Consider the following 23,526-nt stretch of genomic DNA (forward strand, 5'->3'; position numbering starts at 1 on the left):
CTCTGGTTCCCCCACCCCAAGAGGTAGGAAACCTGTGCCACCATCTTGGATCTCCTTTCCTCTTTCAAGAAACCTCCCTCCAGGACTGACCACCCTGTAGAATAGTCCACATATTCTAAGCATTGATTACTAGGGGAATATTTACAGGATTTTTGTTTGATTCATTTATATTCTGTGATAAGTTTCTGTAACTGATAGGCTGCACTGCTTTCCATTCGTTCTTGACATTGAAGAATGTCATAATTCTTTGGGAATATAAAAGAAAAGTTTTTAACGTGTTAATTTTTAAGGCTTACATTGAAATTCACATTCCAAAGCTTCTCTTTTTAAATTTATTTATTTTTTAATTGAAGGATAATTGCTTTACAGAATTTTGTTGTTTTCTGTCAAACCTCCACAGATCCAGAGCTTCTTGATGACACAGACTGGGTAAAGCTATAAGCAGAATTTGAGGGACCAGCACCCCTGGTGTTCACTTTTCATTTTCAGGTTACGAGGTGGTTGGCCGTAAGTAGTCCTGAGCAGGCTCCTGACCAGCTGAAATGCTGCTGAACTGAATGTTGCTTGTTTTCCTAGCCACTAAAGACCCTCTCAAGGCATTTTCCCTATAGACAAGTACAAAATAATTTCTGTCACTGTATCTTTTCATTTCATGCTCTCCGTTGCAGAAATATGTGAGAAGAGGGTTCGGTGTGACCTGGTGTGATTACGAGCCATCTGTCCTTCTTCTGAGAAGCAGCGTGTGGTCAGAGTAAAGGAATTGTGAGGCGTTTATTAGCTTTTAATAGGAATAGGTGGAAACCTGTGCCCAGTCTGTTTGTAAATCTTATGGAACTGACAGTTAAGACTTCACTTAAAGTGCTCTGGAATTGGAAGCAGATTCTACCTTTGGACAGAAACAAAACAAAGTGACCTGTATTTCTCTCTTGAGCCCTTTGGATGGCTAGCGCTGTGCTCGGGCCTCGTGCCTGGATCTTCTCCCTTGGTCCTCAGAACGGCCTGTACAGCGTCCTCCGTCGGGCCCCCGTGTTTCTGAGGGCCTTGCCCCGGGGCCTTGGGCTGCGGTGCAGGCAGGGGCTGTGCTGGGCCCGCGCTGCCCCCAGCACCCTGGTGCTCGCTGCTCACAGGCTCTGCGCGACGCAGGCTGGTCTCCTGGGAGTGGTGGCCTGGGGGTTACATGGAAAAGGAGAGGTTTTGAAAAATCACTGAGGTTAGTGTTTAAAGAAGTGAAGTTACCTTTCCAAGGGGGTGACTGAGGGTGTGTTTCTAGCTGCCCTCCTCATACAGCGATGGATTGTAGAGGCTGTGATTTGGCCTCAAATGCTCCTTAAATGTTCCAGAGCATCTGTGAAACTTAAGCCAGCCTTCATCACACCACTCTGTTGTCTGCTTTCTTCTGAGCAGCGCTTTGCCTCCCTTCTCAGATCTTGTCCATGGAGACTGGAAGCACTGTGCGAGCACTTTAGGTAAAACCCCCCTAGCCCTTTCTCTGCAGGAGACCAGAGACAACCTACTGAAGGACAGCAGCCCTGGCTGTTTTCTCCTCCTTTTTGAAGCCGGCATTGCAGCCGTTAGCTCTGCCCTTCTGCCATCTTCTTTTCTCACTCCTGTGTGATTTGCTCCCTGCCCATGTACAGCCTTTCCCAACCATGGCATTAAATCTGTTATCCCTGACCTGTAGTCAGACGCCCTGCAGCAGAAACCAAACAAGACAGACACTCTCGCTCCCCTCCTGATTCCTTTCCACATCAGACAAGTGACACCCTGCCCTGCATCCCTCTCCGCCAGGAAAAACTTGACGTCAAGGGACCAGCCATCCTGTGTAGGTTCCCTCTAGCAGGTCTGAATTCGTGTAGTCGGCCCGGGGTTTGATCAGAAGGTGGGGCCCTGATCTTCTGGTGTGGACTGGTGGGCATGTCTACCTGTTTTCTGAGGTGACAGCATTCTGTGCACGTAGGAGGCACCCTGCCTGAGTTGTAAACACTGAACTTGATGTTGTTCTCAGGACGGGATGTAGGTGAGAGGGTGGTAATTCCTCCTAGCGAGAGAACAAGGCAGACACTTAAGTGCTTTTCATCACTGATGTAGTTTTTAAATTTATTGAGCAAACACTCTTCCCTGCCATCTGGGTGCTGGACTTGGTACTAGGCATTGACAACCCAACGGTAACGGGAGGATGCTCCTCCCCACAGTCAGCCCCAGGAACTAGGAGGCAGGCTGTCCCACGTGGACGGCTTGTGACAGGTCCCACGACAGAAGCACAAACAAAATACTGTGGCGGCAGAGAGCAGCCCATTCTTGCCTAAATCTGGCCAGACAGCGCTCTGGGGGCAAGAGCTCATTGGTTGCTGCTATTTTTGTCTCAGCAGACTCCACTGAGCTTCTCCGTGTCCTGTGGGTCATACCGTGATGTCTAGCCAGGAGACTGGTTGCCAAGACGAAGTGGAGCCCACGCTCTCCTGTCGTCTGCCCCAGGGCGGCGGGGGGTTTGCCTGCTGTGCTTGGGGGCCCGTCGTGAACCAGTGGGGACTGCGCCCGGTGCCAGACCTAGGGTGGCTCCCTGGGAAGCCTCTGCAGGACAGCAGGCACGGTGTGGGCCAGCAGAGTCCAGGCAGAGGGTTGTAAACCCAAATACCAGCAGGAGGCGGGGCCTGAGAGGACGCCTTGAAGGGGACCCAGTCATGTCGTTTTATAAAGGGGGAACTGACACCCAGAGAGAAGGGAGCTGGGGCAGCCCTGCCAAACCAGGGCGTGGTCAGAGGAGCTGGCGGTCTTGGAGGCCCGGTGCTGGCCATCCTCCTGTTTGTCAGCAGAGGCCCCTCTCCAGGCCGTCTCTGTGTGCTGGGCCCCTGACTTCACACCGTCTAATTCTGCGCCTAAGGTTATAGAATGTTCCTCGCGCCTGGCCTGACAAGTACCTCCCGGCTGGCAGGGCCCCACACCAAACAAAACCCAGCCCTGATCACCAGGGATCTTTGGAAAGAGAGAGAGCGCTCTTAGGCTCCTCGGTGTTTCCAGAAGCCTGAGTGGGCATGTTTGTGCCTCTCCCGGGTGGCAGAGTTGATGCCGTGCTGCACTGAGGGGCTTGGTGTGGGACCTGGCGTGCCGCAGGTGCTCTGCGAATTGTGACTGCTGAGGTCGTGGCTTGTTTCCCCTTGGGAAGTGTCTGCACAGAGATGCAGGGGCTCGTTTGTTCTGGGAGACTGTTCCCTCTCCTGCCCCCTAACCTGCCTAGCTGTGTACCGCCGCTATACGCCATCCTGAGGGGTGCTGGTTTCTTTTCTCAAACATAAACTCCACGCTTGGGTTTCAAGAGTGAATGTTTTAATAAGGAACAGGCCCAGGGGGTTAAGTGGCCAAAATACTGGCCTTGGCTTTTCTTCACCCTGAGCTCTCTGGCGGGGCCGTCAGCATCCTGCCTGCCACCCCACCCATCTCGGGCCCAGGGTGTCACGGTGCCTTCTCCCCGCCCTGCCCGCTCCAGGCCCTCCGTGGCGGGGCCGTGGCCTCCAGGCTGCCCTCTCGCTCCCACAGGATGCCTGCTCCCAGGGGCAGCTGCAGGAGCTGAACTCCGGGCCTGCCTCCAGCCCAGGGGAAGGAGCTGCGTGGTCCCATTCAGAGCCTTCGGGTCCCCCGCCAAGCGCGGCCTGGCTGGGAGTTACAGGTCAGCTCGGCGCTCATCTGGAGGAAAAGGGGGCCAGTGTAGTGGAGGAGCTCCAGGCCAGGCAGCCTTAAGGGGCCCCTGCGAGGGGTCAGGAAGTGAGTCCCAAGTGGCCTTCACCAGGGGAGGACTCCTTCAAAGCGGCCCACACAGGTGGACTCCGGAATCTGACGCCTCTGGACCTGACTCCTGGGGCTGTCACCGCCCACCTGCGTGATCGTAGACTTCACCTTTGCCTTCCCTGACTCCACTTGCTCACCTCGAAAACTGTGAGCGACAGTCCTGGTCCCTCACTGCTCAGTGGCGAGCTTTACACTGAATACTGTGAATTAAAGGGAGAGTTTTAAACTCTGCTTTTTCTTGAGAAACCATGGGACTTTTTAATTTTGTGCCCTATGTGGTTTGTCTTGATATGAATGTATGTGATAGTTTTGTTGAAGTCTTGTAGTAAAGTTGATGCTCTGGGAAGACAATTGCCATGTGTTTTTATGAAGACCTTTAGGAGAAGCATCTTTCTGGATGGTGTATCAGGATGGATTGGGTTATCCTCAGCACCAATTTGTTCTCGTCTTACGGCTTCTGTTGGGCCTCATTTCTCACGTTGGTAACTGACGCAAAGAGAGCAGAGTGCTCCAGAGACTTAGGATGTGGTAGGGCTTTTGTTCAGACCCATCAGACCTGTCGCTGGCTTCATTTTATGTCTTGACTCTTGTTTTCCTTATTTATTTCCCATTTAAATCTTTGCCTTGTTAAGCCAAGCTGCTTTAAATCCTTCATTCCGGGTGGGTGTATGGTGTCAGTGACAGAGCTTATGTAGGAGTTGCCTGCGGGCAGCCCCAGGGGCACAGACTGCCCACACTGCCCACCCTCGCCCTCCCCCCACCCCGTACCCAGCTGAAGCTCTTGACTGTCTTCTGAGTGTTCTCACACCCAGCCCTCCTTTCCCAAGGCTGCCTTCTGCTGGCTTTCATCAGGGTTTTATATATCTATTATAAACTGTTTGGGTTTATTGTTTTCCTTTTTTATAAATTTTGAACCTTTAATTGGAGAATAATTGTGTTACAGTACTGTGTTAATCTCTGCTAGATAGCAACATGAATCAGCCATAGGCACACCCATCCCCTCCTCTTGAGCCACCGCCACCTCCCCCCTCCCACTCATCAGGGTTTTGTGGTGGCTTTGAACCTGGCAGCCTGGCCCTGGGCATTTCTGCCTCCAGCCTTCAGTCTCCTTGCCCCTCAGGGCACGTCTGCGGCTCCTCTGTGTGCTGAGCCCCCCTGCTGCGTGGCCTCAACTGCTGACCTGCCCTCTGTTCACATAATGAGACTCGGGTGTCCCCAGAGCACCCCAGGCTCTCTAGGGCTCTTTCTCCACCACTCGGCTGTGATGCCTCCCCGCCGCCCTGGCCTCCCTCGGGCAGAGTTGAGAGCTCCCTCTGGTCCAGGGGTGTGCACTGTGGTCATACCTCCTGGAGGGCTTATGCCCCAGGCGGGGATGAATAACTGAATGAACAAATGAGAGAATGTGGGGAACCTTCCATGCATCTCAGAGTTCTGAACCTGTGTCTGAGATACCAGCATGAATGAGAAATGTTAGCATCCTCACTTTTATTTTACACTTCATTGTAAAATTAGAGGACAAGATTTCCCTGATTCCAGAGGAGGAAGCCTTGGTACTCGTTAAGTCTCAGCTCTGGAATTCTTAGGCAAGAGATAGGAAAAATCACCAACATGCTTGGTTGGCAGTGAGTTTGGGTGAGGTAATCTGAGGACCCTTTTGCCAAAAGATGGAAAGTGAGTGGTTGTCACTGGCAACCACTGACAACCTCTATGGTGATGACATAGTTGTCACCACTCCAGAATGAGGAGGGAGAAAGTGATTCTCTGACACATCAATGTCCGGGGCTATCTGAATGACCCTGGCAGTGGGGAGTCCCCAGTTTGCAGATGAGGCTGTGCTTCGCCCTAAACTCAGAGCTCAGGTGCCCTTCTCCCTCCCTCCCTCCCTCCCTTTCTTCTTCCCTACCTCTGCATAGTAAGCATTCACTCTGAGCCAGCACTGTGCTGATCCCAGGGGTTGCAGAGGGACAGAGGTGTGGTTGCTGTCTCCACCCAGGAGCTGCCAATCTGGTAGGGGAGGCCCCTTCGTGGAGTAGCCACTTCATGCAGATATAAGCACAGGAAACATCACTGATCCGGAGGAGGAAGCGGTGAACCCTTCAGAAAAGTTCCAAAGGGGCAGCCACACTCCTTCAGGGACGCGCGGGGGCCCACTGAGCATGGGAGCAGCACGCTGCTTTGGAAGCAAAGAGCGCGTGCCCAGGAGCCGCGGGAGACGGCGAGGATGGGGCCTCTGTCTGCACAGGGGCGTGGCTCTGCTGGAGGCTGAGGCTCTGAGACGTGGTCCTGATGCTCCAAGTAGGAGATGACGTGAGCGAGGAGCCAGGGGGGAGAGGGGGAGGGAGGGGAGTGTTTAACTCTTGAGAACGCAGAACTGGCCAGGCGTGGTGACCGGTGGTACAGGCTGAGGGGAAGGGAGGAGGAAGGGGCGGCTCCCAGGATTCTGGCTGAAACCTCTGGGCGGGGGAGAGAGGGAGCTGGACTGGGCCTGGGCTGGGCGACTCCCAGCCCAAGCCGGGGTGCAGTGCTTTCTCTCTCTGCAGCCACTGGGCTGAGAGAGAGAGCGTGGCCTGTGTGGAGGGAGCAGCTGTGGCCTGAGAGCCACTGGTGCCCCACGCAGAAGAGCTGGCGAGCTGTCTGCAGAGCGGAGAAGGGCTCTGAGGAGGAGGGCAGGGCTGGAGGCCTCGCTGCTGGCAGCCATCAGAGCGGGTTTTCCTCCTTTTTTCCCTTTTCACTGCTGTTTACTCATGGGAGAAAAGAAGCAAAGCTTTGAGAGCAGGGACTTCGGAAAGGCAGAATACCTGTGTTTGGTGTGGGGACTGCAGAGTTCTCACTGGAGAGCTCAGAAGGCTGGCTGCACTCCTCTGCGGGAGCAGGGAGGCAGGGTCTGGCTTTAGAAAGCTCAGGAAGGTTTGGGTACCAGACTGAGTCAGTGATTTTTTTTTTTTAAGACATTCCAGTCAGGCTGCTTATAAGCAAACAGACTAGCTTACTTTTTATTTTTATTTTATATTGGAGTGTAGTTAGCACTCCAACATTAACAATGTTTTGTTAGTTTCAGGCGCACAGCAAAGTGATCCAGTTATACGCATATGTATCTATTCTTTTTCAAATGCTTTTCCCATTTAGATTATTGCAGGATGTTGAGCGGAGTTCCCCGTGCTCTGCAGTAGGTCCTTGTTGGTTATCTGTTTTAAATGCAGCAGTGTGTATGTCTGTAGAGCAGTGTATATGTAGACATAGCTTATTTGTGATCAGAGCTACAAATGATGAAATGAAAAGTGAAAGTGAAAGTCACTCCGTCGTGTCCAGCTGTTTGCGACCCCATGGACTGTATAGTCCTTGGAATTCTCCAGGCCAGAATACTGGAGTGGGTAGCCTTTTCTTTCTCTAGGGGATCTTCCCAACCCAGGGATCGAACTGGGGTCTCCTGCATTGCTATCTGGGCTATCAGGGAAGCCTGCACAAATGATGAAAAAATCCCAAATTGGACCTTAATATTCAGTTCTTTTTAGAAAGATACTACACAGTATCAGTTCAGGTCGTTGAAGCATTACTATTTTTTTTTAAAGTTTTATTTTGTATTGTGGTATACTCAATTAAGAATGTTGTGATAGTTTCAGGTAAGCAGCAGAGAGACTCAGCCAGACATATACATGTCTGCCCTCTCCCCCAAACTCCTCTCCATCCAGGCTGCCACGGAACATCGAGCAGAGTTCCATGTGCTATGCAGTCGGTCCTCGTTGGTTAACCATGCTAAGCGTCTCAGTGTGCACATGTCCGTCCCAAACTCCCTGACTGTCCCCCACCCCCGTCCTCCCTGCCCCACCCTGGCGAGCTTAATTTCCTTCTCTAAGGCTGTGTATGTCTGCTTTGTGAGCCCATCTGTATCATTTCTTTTTAGACTCCACATATAAAGGATATCAAACCATATTTCTCCTTCTCTGACTCACCTCACTCAGTATGGCAGTCTCTAGGTCCATCTCTGTCGCTGAAAATGGCATTATGTCATTCTTAATGGCTGTGAAATATTTCATTGTGTATAAAGACATCACTATTTTTTTTTAAATTTGGAAAATCATCCTTGCTAATGACAAAGGGATAGCAGAGAACTTAGTTTGACAGAGCAGTTGCGCGGAACACCCACAGGAGACCTGGTAGAATTGTGTGTGAGGCACGTCTCCCCTCTCTGGATGGGCTCTTGTTCTGGGATCTCTGGAGCCCCGACAGCCCAGGAGAGAATTCAGAGGGCACTGAACTTCCATGGGAGAAAAGTCACATCCTTGTTTTGACCAAGTTCTAATAAATTTTGTTTTTATTATGAATGACGTTTTCAGAAGACAATATTATTAGCGGTATTGTTACCATTAGCAATCACAGCTCTTTCCATATTGTATTATAATTGTGGCAGATACTTGAAAACATCACGTGTGTTCATCACTGCTTTGCGTTTATAGATTGTTATTGTTCAGTCGCTCAGTTATGTCTGACTCTTTGCAACCCCATGGACTGCAGCACGCCAGGCCTCCCTCTCCTTCACCAGCTCCCAGTTTACTCAAACCCATGTCCATCAAGTCGGTGGTGCCATCCAGCCATCTCATTCTCTGTCGTCCCCTTCTCCTCCTGCCCTTAGTCTTTCTCAGCATCAGGGTCTTTTTCCAATGAGTCGGCTCTTTGTAGGTGACCAAAGTATAGTAATAGCCAGTGCTTTATTGAGCAAGTATATCCATTGCTGTACCACAAATTTTAAAAACACGATCACTGTGCTTCAGAATAATTGGTTTTCTGTTTAGTCACATGCATTGTGTCTCCATGCATTAAAAACATTATTATGAGGTTTCATCAGCTTCACCACCGACCCAGGAGGTCGCGTCACTTGAAGGTTAATAACCCCCTGCTAAGATCCTGTAGTTGTGGCATGCTACCTCCACCTGGTGGCAGCATATTCCTTAAAGGTTAAATTGATAACATAGAAGAAACTTTTAAAATAACATATTTGGATATGGTTTTCAAAACCTTTTTGGCCACAGCCCACAGTAAAAATTATGCTTTATATCATAACTGAGTACACTCATACTTAAGTTTCACAAAACAAGACTTAACTTTACCATGTGACACATTGATAGCTTTTATCCCATTTCTGTTTCCTTAAAATGCTGATTGCAACTCATTAAACTGTAATTATGTGGGTAACACTGTGCTGTTTGGCATCGTAGGAGACCATCTTTTATCATACTTCACGATTTATTACCCAGACCAGAGTTCACTTATTCCCAAACATTTTCAGGGACAGAATATTTACATTTAAAGTAACCGTCAACAAATATGAGTGTATCTTTACACAGTATTTTAAAAATTGTTTATCATTGATATGTGCAGTGAAATGAACGGATTTCACTTGTATCACAAGACAGAACAATCCCATCACCACCACGCAAGCCAGTCTCTCCCTAGGCAGGCCCTGTGCTGATTATTTTGACCATGGATTTAACCTTGTTTTTCTAGAACTTTATATAAATGGAACCGTACAGTTCTCATTTTAGCCTCACTTTGCTCAGTGCAGTGTTACTGAGATCATTCCATGTTGAGCAGGTCAGTGGTTTGAAATATACCACAGTTTGTATTAATATATTCTCCTGGTGAGAGACCTCTGGGTTGTCTTCCATTTTGACTCTTGAAATTAAAACTTTCATGCGCATTTGTATACATGCCTTGGTGTGCACGTGTTTGGTCTCCTGCAGGTAAATACCCGAGGTGAATTGCTGGCGCAGATGGTAAATAAGTGTGTTTAACTATAGGAGCAGACAAACATTTGCCAAGGTGGTTGATCCATTCTCCGCTTCCACCAGCAGTGTGTGAGTGTGGGTCGCTCCCGTCCTTACCTTACGTGTGATGTGCGTCAGTCTTTATCACGCTGTCTCTGTGTTGGGTGTGTAGTTGTGTCACTTAGTAGTGAGTGTTAATTTGCATTTACTTGATGAATGATAATGTTGAACACTTTTCCACGTGCTTATTCACCAGTTGTTTATCTTTGTCATGGAGTGTCTGTTCAAACTTGAGTTGTTTTTTTAACATCAATTTGTAGGAGTAGTTTTTACATGTTTTGGGCACAAGTCCTTTATCTCATTCATACGCATTTATGAATATTTTCTCCCAGTCTGTGGCATACGTATCTTATTTTATTAATGGTGTCATTTGATGAGCCAAAGGTTTTTAATTTTGATCAAGTCCAAGGTAGTGATTTTTTCTTTTATATTTAATACTTTCTGGGTCTTGTCTAAGAAATCTTTTCCTACCCCAAGGTTGGGAAGATAGGTTTTTTTTTTTTTTTTTTTAATATTTAGGTCTGTGATTTATCTCAAATCAGTTTCTATTTATGGTGTGAGGGTAGGTATCAAGTCTCATTGTTTTTTTTTTTCCATATTATGTCTCATATTCTCACTATTTGCTGAAAACATTTTTTTCACCATTGAATTATAACACAGAATTTAAAAAAAAAAAAACCTGTTTTGCCAAAGGGCTACAAAATTGAATTCTCCTGCTGGCCATAAACCAACCAACAATACTTTTCTAAGTTAGTTTAGTTCATCCATTTATCTTGAGATTCTCAAATTACTTTATTCACATAGTGTGAGGTTTTATGAAGCTACATCTTTTTACAGGATCTGTAGCCATGCCAGAGAGCTTCTGGCTCTGTGGCTTTTTAAATTAGATTGAAATTAGGTAAAATTAAAAATTCAGCTTCTCAGTCTCAAAAGCCACATTTCAAATGCTCAGTAACACATGAGGCTATTTTCTTCCCTATTTATCAGTGCAGATAGAGATGTTTTCATTTCTTCCACAGTACTAGATAGCACTAGCCTATAGAAAAAGAAAGACTGGTTTTATGCAGATTTAAGGCATAATTTAGTGAAACTTATTTAGTTTTGATACTGTCATTCAGCATCTACCTTGCTTGTTTTCATCCGTCTGTGCTTCTATTTCTACTCCAAGATGTATGGTCCTGACCAGTCCTTTTGTTGGCCTGATAATGCAGTTACTTCTGTCTGCTCTCTCCCACCTGGAAAAAGGAATCTCCCTGTGTGTGTCTGCCGGACTCCTTTTCTGCAGCCTACCTGGCGCTGACCTTTTTAACTCTTCTCAGTGTTACTGCTGAATTTCTGGGCATCCTCCGTCAAGCTATAGTGCAGAGATAGGTATTTTCTCTTTCCTGTCCTAATTAAAATTAAATTTCTCCCTGGCATTTCTATAATAAATATTAAAATTGCAAAAAGCAACAAGTTATGAGTTCTGTCATACCCCATATTAACGTCTCTGTCCAGCAGTGAACTTAGCTGCCATTTCATCATGAGCAACCACGTAGGAATTTGTGAGCTTTTCTCTCATTGTTCACTGGGTGTGAGCTAAGTCTCTCATTAATGTCTTTCAGTGTGGGAACTTTGCTGTCCTGGTGGATCTTCACGTATTGCCGCAAGGTTCAAGCAGAGATACTAGCTGGTTTTCTGAACAGAAAAAAGAGGTACCAGGAAACTTTTCATTATTTTTTTAAATTGAAATGTCATTGATTTACCATGTTTCAGGTGTACAACAAGTGATTCAGTTATACACACACACACGTATATTCTTTTCAGATTCTTTTCCATTATAGATTATTACTTGATACTGAATATAGTTAGTTCGCTGTGCTATACAGTAGGTCCTTAAAACTTTTCACTATTTTAAATGCAAGGAGCTGCTCTTAAAAGGAACATTAGCTTTTTTCCCAGCTCTTATTTTCATTAATGGACAGTAAATCTTGAGTGCTATTTAATCCTTGAAGAAGAATTGTCTTTCCCACAACAGACATATGCCTGCTTTTTCTGTTGTTGTTCCTTCAGAAACTGAGACATCCATCTATTTCATATATTTCAATTGCCATTCTAGTATTTAAACCAGAAATTCTCCACCTCTTTGTTTGAAGGGAAAGGTTCTTTTTATTTAAAAAAAAAAAAAAAAAGACGACGACGAAGAAGTTAAAGTGACTTTTCCAGGTAAGCAGGGATTGTAATCCTCACTGGTCGTAATGGATGGGCCCAGCCCCTGGAGCAGGAGTGGGGCTGACACAGGCTGGTTTCTCTCACCTGTCTGGAATCTTCTGTACCACATGGTCCTTTGGCAGAAGTATCGGGATGGCTGGCAACAGCCCTCTTACAGCGGCCAGTGGCTAAGCAGGTGGTCGGTCAGTAAAGCAAATGGCTGGATGACAGGATTGTGGTGTTGGACCTCAGCCACCTCCTCTGTGGATGAAGGCTCCTCCCAGACCCTGGCTGGCTGAGTCACTCTCAGCTCTCAGTTTCTGAGGTCCCACCAGGCACTGCTGTGGCAAAGGCAAGAAGGTGCCCCAGCTCTCGTCACATGCTTGGCTTCCTTCTCCAGACCCCTCTTTATGAGCGAGCCGGATAGTGAGCCTGTGGCTTTTACATAACTTTCCAAATGTAACAGCCCTTGGTATCGTCCATGATATTTGTTGGTCCCAATAGCTTTTTAGAGCTAGAAATAAATTTTATTACAAGGTGATATATGGAGAAAAATCTAGTGATGGTGGTACTTTTTAGTACCACTTTTTTACCCCTTTACTGTGATAACTGTTTTCAGTCAGCTTTTGGAGATAACTAGAAATCTCCCAAAAGAAAATTTATAAGTAATATATTTTCAGTCAAAGGATAATATTATTAGGACTATGTTGTCCTAATTTTTGCTAAGGATACCCAGTGACCTGAAACTGGGAGCAGAAAGGCACAGAGTTCTGTGTGATGGGATTTATCATGCTAGTGGCATGAGGTGTTGACATTATCATTCAGGTAAATAGCCCTGGACCATGCTCTGCAGGACTTCATGTTTGATAGGCCATTGCCTGCTCCTCCAGTCCACCTTCATGTCATTCCAACCTTTGGCTTCTCAACATATGTCCCCATGATTCAAAACAGTTAATTCATCCCCCCAGAGTGACCAATATGCACCCGTGGGGACCTCACCCAAGAAGTTTAACTTACATTAGCAGCATCCTAGAATCCACCATTCCAGGCCCAGATTTTCCTCCATTCTCTCCCAACTCTGCCGCCTCAGCCTTAGACCTTTTGTGTTGACACGCTGTCAGTTTTGCCAAGAGTCAGTTGGTTTGGAAGGCTTTACAATAAATCTGTGAGTACGTGACTCACTCCCAGCCAGAGCGTGAGCCCAGGCTTTTCCAGGGAGCCACACGCAGCTGTGCTGCCCTGCCTGCGCCGCTGTCGGCCGCAGGGCGTGCCTTAGCGAAGGGACTCCGCGCGCTGGGCCTGCAGGGCTCCGCCGTGGGCCGTGAGCGGGCTCTCCGCACAAAGCCAAGGAGACGCTCTGCGGCCTCTACCTCACGCTGCCTCTTCAGAGTATGCTCGCTGACGTTAACATGGATCTGGGGTAATGTGTGTGTGTTTAAGAAAAGAGAAAGGCTAGTTGAGGATGTGACTTAACCTATGTTCAGTGTCCCAGGACTTTTATCTTTTTTAAATCATCAGATCATCTCAAGATGGGGATTTCATGAGCAATCAGTGTGATTGCATTTTACCAGTCACTTTGAGTAGTGAAAGTCTTAAGAATATCCTGTTCCTTTTCAGAAAAAGGACCTCATCACATGTGTTAAGCATGTGTTTATTCTGAGTCCAGCCTGAGTAGTCCTTGTACCAAACAGTTGAACTCGGACTGCTCCCCTTGTAAACCTGGGAGGCACACGTGAACCCCTGGTAGCCTGGAGATGTCGGGTACAGCTCTCTCTTGCTCATTGATTGGTCTTCCTGCTGCCCCTCGTGTTTAGGTGGGAGTTTGTCTTTCCTTGTCTTGCCCTGGTTCTGAAGAGAGCAGTGCTTCGCCAAGTGTGCTGTGGTCAGTGACTAGGGGACCTTGATACAGCACACACAATCCACCTTCCATTTGTCAAACCTGACTCATGGAAGGAAAACCCCGTAACTGCAGGGAGAGAGTTTGTGTATATGGGCCTTGGCTTTATTTTTGTCCTCCTATTTTTAGTTCTGGCCTTATAGGGCATTTATGGCCAAATTTTAACAATCCTTGTTTCCATGTATGTCTTTCACATATTTTCTAGCTCAGTCATCATTGAACCCTGCATATGAAGCAAAATTCTTTAATTGTTAAAACAACAGTATGAGCAAGGCTGCCTTTCTGTTGCACGAACAATGCCAAAACCTTCAACTGTAAATGAATACCTCTGTATTCCACAAGGCGCTGCATCTTTGGGATGCAAAATGAGATCAGGAAGGAGGAGACCAGGGTTTGTATTTTACTGAGAAACTCATGTTTGTAAATTAAGTCAAGTGTTTTCTATACTGTTTGAGGAGTACGTGTATTTGCAACAAAAGAAAAGCTTGGCTCTCGTTGCCCTTCAGCGCAGCTTACAGCTCTGTCCTTGTTTTAATTTATGAAGATTCTAAGAGATCAACATGAGATGGCATTGCGAGAAACCAGTGAAACAGGTTTGAGGTGACCTGGAAACTCGAACCTTCTGCAGAGTCCTTGGGAACTGAACCAGAATTACCCATCCTTACACACCAGTTCTCAATCTGGGTTAAGAAATTTAGATTTGGGAGCAATTTTATTTTCCCTTTCCCCACATCAGATTACATTTTTCTGATATTATAGCTAACGTGAGTAGTGTCATCCCATTGTACAGTTAGGCTTTAAGTTTTATTTTTCTTTTTTATAAGTAACACTGATATGTTAAAAACAGTACAAATTTGGGATGTTGACATTCAATTAAAACCATGTTTTTCTGTTGCCTAATAAATATTAATTTACTTTTGAGCAATATAAGAAGTTAAATTATTTTTTACTGTGAATAGGTGAATAGAGAGCAGTTTTCACAGAAGCTTATACAATATCATCAACAAGCCTACGGAAGAAAATCAGACTATTGATTTCCAGTTCTCTGTTCAACTCACCATCAGTGCTGTTGCTTTTCAATAGATTTGTAAACCCCAGAAACTAATGAATTATGGTGGTTAGATACTAAAGTTTTTTTGAACCAAGTTTTAAAAGTAGGAAATTTTTGTGTAAAAATCACTGTCTCTAGTTCCTCTTAAACCAGAAAATCTGGTGACACTGTGCCATGTGTCCCAGCGTGAAACCTCAAGGTGCTGCCCCTTCTGGCTGGCTGGCGGTCCCTCTGACTGTGCCCTGACTCTTTGACTCCTCCCAGTCTGCAGTCCCTGGCAAGTGGGCCCGTCTCTGGGGCTCCCGCTTGTAGCCAGAGCTGGCTCTGCTCTGTCTTCTACTTGTCATAATCCCACTGGTTGAAATTTACATGAAAACAGCTTTTCCCTCTCTGATTTTGTCACTCCTTGCCCTGATTTTTACGTTGGTGTTGTTATCTTCCTTTTAGAAATATGAAACTGAGGCAGAGAGAAGTGAAGAGAGGCCAAATATATTTCTTAGATCACAGAGTAAGCCAGCATCATGGTTTCAAGCAAAGCTTAGTGGCAAATTTAAATCTGCAGCATTACCCATGAACACATGTAAATGCCTTTATTCATAGCTAAATTAAAAAGCAAACAAAATGAAATGTTCGATTTTGGCTTTTTCATATGCATGATACTGAATTTTTGCACTGCATTAAATTAGAAAATTATATGTAATTTTTTAATTTACTTTAGGAAGTCTGTTTACTGTTAAAAGAAACCATTGATTCAAGAGTGAAGGAGTACTTACAAGTTCGTAAACAGCACAGACCATCAGATACAGAATTCACAAGATCCAATCCCTTGTCCTTAAAAGGTAGGCATGAACTACTTTGATTTCGGATAAAATTTCTGCTTTGTAGAAATGGCAATTATGTTTGACTCTGACTGTCAGAGTCAGAGTTGTGTTTTTGTGTAGTGATACATTTTAAAAATATAGCCTAATGAAGATGCTTTGTTTGGGTAAAGAAAATTAACCAAAAAGCCCTAAAGGGCTTTTAATGGTAGGCAAAATATATAAAAATAGAAAACACAACATTCCTAAGGAAACTATAAATTCTTTAAAGGATTTTTTTTTTTTAACAAGTAATACTTGATTTGGGACTTTATGCTTTTCTAAATGCTTTCATATATGTCACTATCTCAGAGGTTCTCAGCTGGGGGTGGTTCTGCCCCAGGGGACATTTGATAATGTCTGTGACAGTCTGGATTGCCATAACTGGGGTGGAAGCCAAGGTCGAGAGCTGTTGGCCCCTGGTGGGTAGGGGCCAGGAATGCCACTAAATATCCTACAGTGCACAGGGCAGCCCCCCTCCCAACCAGGCAGTGTCCCCCAAATGCCAAGTGCACTGAAGCTGGAATATCCCAACCCCCTACCCTAATACCCTGTTACCCTGAGAATGGTAACATCTTTGAGTTATGGGTGAAGAAGCAGAGGATTGTGAGGTTAGGGGATTGCCTGAATAAAATGTCATCTTCTTGAGGACCAAGATCATCTCCTGTATCTGACATCTTCCCTTCCCCTCTCCTCACCCCCGACACTTAGGCCATGCCTGATGCAGAGATTTGGGGATATGTTCAATGAAGGGCTTCCCTGGTGACTCAGACGGTAAAGCGTCTGCTTGCAGTGCGGGAGACCTGGGTTCGATCCCTGGGTCAGGAAGATGTCCTGGAGGAGGAAATGGCAACCCACTCCAGTACTCTTGCGTGGAAAATCCCATGGACGGAGGAGCCTGGTGGGCTGCAGTCCATGGGGTCGCAAAGAGTCGGACACGACTGAGCGACTTCACTTTGACCTTTTCACTTTCAATGGAGGAGGACTTGGGTGACAAGTGGCAGAGCCTGACCCCTCAGCCCAGTGTTCTCTCCACTCTGTCATCGCTGTGTTTTTTAAACTTTTCAAGTTAGCGTTTCATGGCACTCTGTTGCACAAATACAGTCAACCCGTGTTAATCCTCAGAGGTCAGTATTGCATTGCCGTGAACTAGATTATGCTAATGCAATAGTTCTTTAGGGAAAGGACGGTTAACATCCTCCCCTTTAAAGACAGACTCAGTCTGCACCGTGTACTTGGGTACAGCTGGTAAGGAGGCAGATAGAGTTTACTCAACACAGAGCCTCAAACAAATAGAATTTTCAGTCCAAACACTATTGTATTAGATGACTCTTTGTGGCATTTTGCTTAGGAACAGTTGAAGTCTTGGGAGAAGCTGCAGTAGATGTGGTGAGTGGCCCTTTGTAGCTGAGAGAGAAGGAAAAGCATCAGGGAGAGCTCTGAGAGCCCAGCTCCACTGTGGTCATGGCTTGGCCAGCACCGGTTCTCAGGTGGCCCCTGCCCTGGTCGCCTCTCCTCCTCAGGGAAGCGCTAACTGCTCACTCTCCCAGCCTCTCCCCCAGACGGGGAAGTCACAGTGTTCTGATCTCAAGATGAAACCCAAAGCCTTTCTTGGGCTCGTGGGGGCAAGATGTTTGCTTTAAACCAGAAAGGTGATCTTACTCTACTCAAAATTTTGTAACCTGTTTTTTTCCACCTAATGTGATATAAAAATCCTTGATTCACTTTTGGCTGTGCCGAGTCCCGGGTGTTGCATGGGCTTTCCCCTAGTGGCCGCTGGGCTCCCCACTGGAGCACTGCGCAGGCCTCACTGCGGAGCCTCTCCCGCTGCGGAGCCTGGGCCTCGGGCGCTCGGGCTCGGTAGCTGCGGGCCGCGTGCTCCGGCACACACACAGGCTCTGTAGGCGTGGCCTACTGGGCGTGCTTGCTCTGAGACACGTGGGACCCTCCTGGAGCAGGGGCTGGACCCGCGTCTCTTGCGTTGGCGGGTGGATGCTTTAGCACTGAGCCACCAGGGAAGCCCCTATAGAAGTCCTTTAAAACACATGTGTCACCATTTTTTAAAACTTAATAGATAAGAAGTGGTGTCTCATTCTCATTTTGGTTTGCATTTCTTTAATAATTAGTGATACTGACCATCTTTACATGTATTTATTAACTATTTGTGGATCTTTGGAGAACTGTCTGTTGGCCCATTTTTTAATTAGGTTGTTGTAGGAGTTCTTTATATTTTGTGCATATTAATCTCTTATCAGATATGATTTGCAAATATTTTCTCCCATTCTGAGAGAAATGGAGAAAGCAAAGCCTTTTCACCATCTTTATAATATCCTTTGACACAAAAACATTTTTAATTTTAATGTAACCAGTTGATGTCACATCCATGAAATCATTGCTAGATTCAATGTCATGGAGATTTCCCCTGTTTTTTTCTTCTAAAAGTTTTATAGACTACTCTTAAATTAGGCCTTTGATTCATTTTGAGTTAATCATTTATATGGTTTAAGTTCAGGATCTGACTTTGTTCTTTAACTATCTAGTTTTCCCAGTGCCATTTGTTGAAAAACCTGTCCTTTGTCCCACTGGGTGGCCTTTGCATCATTATTGAAAATCACTTGACCACAGTTATAAGACTTTATTTCTGGGCTCTCTCTTCTGTTCCGTTGGTCTGTATGTCTGTCTTTATGCCGGTACCACACTGCTTTGATTACCATAGCTTTGTAGTAAGTTTTGAAATTAAAAAATGTGACGCTTCCAACTTTGTTACCATTTTTCAAGGTTTGTTTCGGCCACTTGAGGTCCACATCACTATTTTTAATAACTACATAGAAGTCCATCAAGTGTCCACAGTCTCATTTGTCATTGGGACTTTTGGGTTGAATCTAGTACTTTTGCTGTTGTAAACAGTGGACAGTGGACATCCTGATGATCTAGATATTTGCACACTTCAGTTTCTTTATAATGTGTGTCTGTTTGTTATTTGACTGTGTCAGGTCTCAGCTGCAGCATGAAGCGTCCTCGTTGCATCATGTGCAGCTTTTCCTGGTGGTGCTCAGACTCTCCAGCTGTGCTGTGTGGGCTCAGTAGTTGGACTTAGTTGCTCCTTTGCATGTGGGATCTTAGTTCCCCAACCAGGGCTAGAGCCCACATCCCCTGCATTGTGAGGATTCTTAAGTACTGCACCACCAGGGAAATCCTAATATTTCTGTTTCATGTTCATACTTGTATTGGTTTGTAAGAGCTCATTAACTAAGGATATTCATACTTCATGTGATATAGATATTGCAAGTAATTTGCCTCTGGCTTGGTTTATTTAGCATACAACTACAAACACGAAACCTCTTTTTGCCTTCTGGAGCCTCTGAAGTGCACTTGTGGGATGAATGCCAGGCTTCCCTGTCGGGGATTAGTTGTGTGGTTGATGGCTGGAGGGAGGCAGGGGCTGCTGATGCAAGTGCTGCTCACTCTTGGGTGGAAAGGCTGTGTGGAGTATCCCTCTTGGAAAGTCACCTCAGCGTGACAGCCCGTCTTCCTTCTTTCTGCTTCTGGGGACAGATGGCCTCCGAGCACGCCTTCAGTAGCCCCCACCTTAGGTGGCCCCCTCTCTGCTGCCTCCGGCCAGCCCTCGGCCCCGCCCCGCTGGACACTGGACGCCGGCAGCCGCCCCCTCGCTGGTGCCCCTGCGTCCGCGCCGGCTGACGCGCCCCCTGCGGTCAGCACTCGAGTTAGGGTGAGGCCTTCCCGTCACAGCCTCGTCTTGCGTACAGAGCCCTTCGGGATTTCCCCCGGGCTCCAGGGTGCAGGCCGGTACTCCGAGGTGACCGCCTCTCCAGCCTCATCTCTGCTGCGGCACACAGCCTCGGTCCCTCTCTGGCACTCCTCCGGGGGCCTGCGCCCGAGCCGGCGCCGGCCCTCCCCGCCCCTCTGCCTCCTGCCGCTCTCCTCCCTGGGGAAGCGCATCCTCGTCCGCAGCCCCCAGGCGCCAGGCCCGCGAGCACCCTGTGCTTTGGTTCACACCATTTGATTCATGTTCATCTCTGCAAATGGGTCAGTCGGCTGAAAACAGGTTCTGCCTCTTTTATGATCCATAGCACATTTTCTGGTTGTTAAGAGCTGTTTGTCCAGGTGACGAGTTACATGCATGGATATAGCTTTCCTCTTCCCAGGAAGGCCAAGCCTGCCGTAACTCACCTCTCCTGCCCTGTCTTCTCCTGCGGCTCCCTTTTCTATTTCCTGCAAACCTCTGTGCCTTTACATTTTCAGGTTTCTCTTTTGTCCAGAAAGCTCCTGTTATGCAGCTTTTAAGACCTGACTCAAATACTCCTCCAAAGTCTCCCTCAGTTTCCTGTCCTCCTTGCTCACAGCACTTTATAACGTTGGCCACTGTATTATGACTGTGATGTAATCATTTTACCTGTGATTTCATTTCTCCCTCTTTGGTGGTAAAGATTGAGGGGTTGTCACCCCACAGCCTTTTTTTTTTTTTCTTCAGATTTCCATGCTGCTTAACTCGAGAGCAGAAACAGATAACTCTGCTTCACCTCTTTGCAAACTGTTCATTTCTAAAAGGTCAGAGTGCTGTCCACCCTTTTCTCCCCAAGGCTGCCTTCCACAGGGGCCAAGGCTCATCATCTCCTGGGCGAGGTTCGCCTGCCAGGACGAAGTGGGCACACACGGTGATGCGCCCATCCAGGCTGCTTATCATCAGCATCGCTCGGCTGCTCCCGAGTCTTACCTTAAATACCTCTATTCAGAAGCGCGTTCAAAGCCCCGAGCTGTAAGGAGAGCCTTGCCTGTTCCCTCCTCAGTGTTCCACCCTGCGTCTCGTGTGCCCTGAAAACAGAGTTGCTTTGACTGTCTTGGTGGCTTGGGTGAAAGTTGTGTGGTTTTTGCTTTTGTGTAAATTGGCTGTCTTCTCTCATGCACATGAGTTTCTTGCCTTTCTTATTTCCAGATCTGAGTAATGATATTGTGCTTCATCCTGGGGTAGACACTTAACACATGATGCTGGGTGAACTGAAGTCAGCAGGCTGCTAACTTTGCTGATTGCTCTAAAAAAATTAATATGTTTCATGCTCTGAGTTTCATGCTCTAAGTTATCCTTATTAAAAACTAACATAAATGACTTTGGGGCCATTTCCTTAATCATCAAATACTGAGGAATACAGAGACTACTGACAAAAACTCGTCAGCAAACAGCATAGCATAGACATTTGCCAACAGCGTCATCCTTCTTAAGTCACCTGGAATAACTTCAGTTGACTTAGTAAAATTAACGTTGGAAGAAAGTTTTCTTTTTAAGACTTAACTGTCTATTTCTGTCAACTCCACCTCATTAATATTTTTCCTCTCAACCTTGCCAATATTGGGTGTTACCCGTATTTTTTTATTTTTGCCAGTCTGACAGGCCAAAAATAAAAGAAAAAAAAGTGCCTTGCCCTCTGATTTTTATCTTTCAGGTTTTATGTGTTTGTTACTGAGTTGTGTGTTTGCAGCCAATGCTTACCTTTATGCTGGGTCATTCACCTTTTTCAAGTTTTTCACTTTTTCTCAGTGTCACTTCCTGGTCATGGCCTTACTTAATCAGCTCTTGAATCACTACCACAACCTCCTGATTCCCCTTTCAGTTCATCCACATCTCGCTTCCAAACTGCTTCTAAAATGACGTTTTGAAAACAAAAATGTGATCGTCTTCAGCTTAAAGATTTTGCGGTCAGGAGCCTTAGTTGCCTAATGAAAAGAAAAGTGAAAGTGAAGTCACTCAGTCACGTCTGAATCTCTGTGACCCCGTGGACTGTGGCCTGCCAGGCTCTTCTGTCCTTGAGATTCTCCAGGCAAGAGTACTGGAGTGTGTTGCCACTTTCTTCTCCAGGGATCTTCCCAACCCATGGATCGAACCCGGGTCTCTCACATTGCAGGCAGATGCGTTACCGTCTGAGCCACCAGGGATAGGCTTTATTTAATTTCATTTCTCCTTGAGACTAGCTGGCATCAGTCTGGCTCTTCAGTGGAGAAGCTGATGATTAAAGATACTATAGATAGTTCACAGGATCTACCTGTGGGAAAGCCAGGCAGCCTCAGCCTCAGGATGAGGGGTGGAACTTCCCTGGTGGTTTCAGTGGTTAAGAATCTGCCTTTCAATGCAGGGCCACAAGTTCAATCCCCTGTCGGGTAACTAAGATCCCATGTCCCACAGGGCAACTGAAGCCCTCGAGCCACAACTAGAGAGAATCCTGCAGGCCGCAGTGAGAGACCCCGAGTGCTGCAACTAAGACCCAACCAACACAGCCAAGTTAAAAAAAAAAAGAATCTTATGTTTTAAACAAGATGGGGGAGGATGGCTTTGGTCCATGAGCCCTTTCAGGTGCCATCTGCAAAGCTCAGGACTGAGCCTGCAGGAGCATGGTAGCCTGGCCCGTGGCCGCGGCGCTGTTCTTCTCTGAGCTCACCACAGATCCCACGGCCGCATCCTGGTTACCATGAGCCAGGGAGCATGAAATGCTTCACTGCTTTCACCTTGAAAAAGTGGGACTTAACAAAGTGTGGGAAGTTACCAAAGCACAGGGAGATGGCCAGAAGTTTTGGGAGGGTGGAAACGAGTTAGCGATGTCCACTGAAGGTTTTCTGTTGGCTTCCTTCTTCCATAAACTTCCGAACAGTGATGAGCTTTTGCAAGAACACAGCTCTCCCAACTACAGGTGAAATATGCTCAGGACCTTCTCCAAGAAAGAGAAGCCAAGTCTCACATCCGAGCTCCACACCCGAGATTTCTGTGTGATGTTTATTCCTCTTTCCCGTCATTCAGAACCCATATTGTTTTATTTATTGGTTAAATGATGAAGCTAACTATTGCCAACATACCTTGAATAAAAAGCCAAAAAACTTACTTAATATGTAAATATATATGTGGTGGAGCAAGGAAGACAGTTTAGGAAGATGCTACCATTCTAACTTCTGTGGTCAGTTACATGAAATAAATAGTTGGTGGTTACAACTTCTTTCTTGTAAATTTATTTCATATTCCCTTTGTCTTTAGCCAGTAATTCAGCTGATCAGGATTCTTTACTTGGCAAGGTGACTGACAGCTTCCTTCCTAAGGGGTTTGAGCCCTCAGTGGTCCTGCCTTTCTGAGGCTGCCATTTGTTGTTTTTCAGTTGCTCAGTCGTGTCTGACTCTTTGCAACCTCACGCACTGCAGCACACCAGGCCTCCCTGTCCATCACCAACTCCCAAAGCTTGCTCAAACTCATGTCCATTGAGTCGGTGATCCATCCATCTCATCCTGTCATCCCCTTCTCCTCCTGCTTTCAATCTTTCCCAGCATCAGGGTCTATTCTAATGAGGCAGCTCTTTGCATCAGGTGGCCAAAGTATTGGATCTTCAGCATCAGTCCTTCCAATTAATATTCGGAACTGATTTCCTTTAGGATTGATTGGTTTGATTTCCTTGCAGTTCAAGGGACTCTCAAGAGTCTTCTCCAACACCACAGTTCAAAAGCATCAATTCTTTGGCCCTCAGCCTTCTTTATGGTCCAACTCTCACATCCATACATGACTACTGGAAAAACCATAGCTTTGACTAGATGGACCTTTGTTGGCAAAATATTGTCTCTGCTTTTTAATATGCTGTCTAGGTTGGTCATAGCTTTTCTTCAAGGAGCAGGCGTCTTTTAATTTCATGGCTGCCGTCACCATTTGCTGATTTTGGAGGCCAAGAAAACAAAGTCTCTCACTGTTTCCATTGTTTCCCCATCTATTTGCCATGAAGTGATGGGACCAGATGCCATGATCTTAGTTTTTTGAATGTTGAGCTTTAAGCCAACTTTTTCACTCTCCTCTTTCACTTTCATCAAGAGGCTCTTTAGTTCTTCTTCACTTCCTGTCCTAAGGGTGGTGTCATCTCCATATCTGAGGTTATTGATGTTTCT

At 46.4% G+C, this 23,526-nt stretch overlaps 1 protein-coding gene across 1 annotated transcript in view; it reads left to right on the forward strand.

Moving 5' to 3' along the window:
- LOC122682202 (SLX4 interacting protein) overlaps positions 1 to 23,526 on the forward strand; it is a 206,562-nt gene that overhangs the window by 123,534 nt on the left and 59,502 nt on the right. The window contains 2 exon segments of the mRNA XM_043885050.1: positions 11,210 to 11,299; positions 15,462 to 15,582. Of these exon segments, the coding sequence (XP_043740985.1) occupies positions 11,210 to 11,299; positions 15,462 to 15,582 (211 nt within the window).

The sequence above is a fragment of the Cervus elaphus genome, chromosome 23 (assembly GCF_910594005.1).
Source record: "Cervus elaphus chromosome 23, mCerEla1.1, whole genome shotgun sequence".
Taxonomy (NCBI): domain Eukaryota; kingdom Metazoa; phylum Chordata; class Mammalia; order Artiodactyla; family Cervidae; genus Cervus; species Cervus elaphus.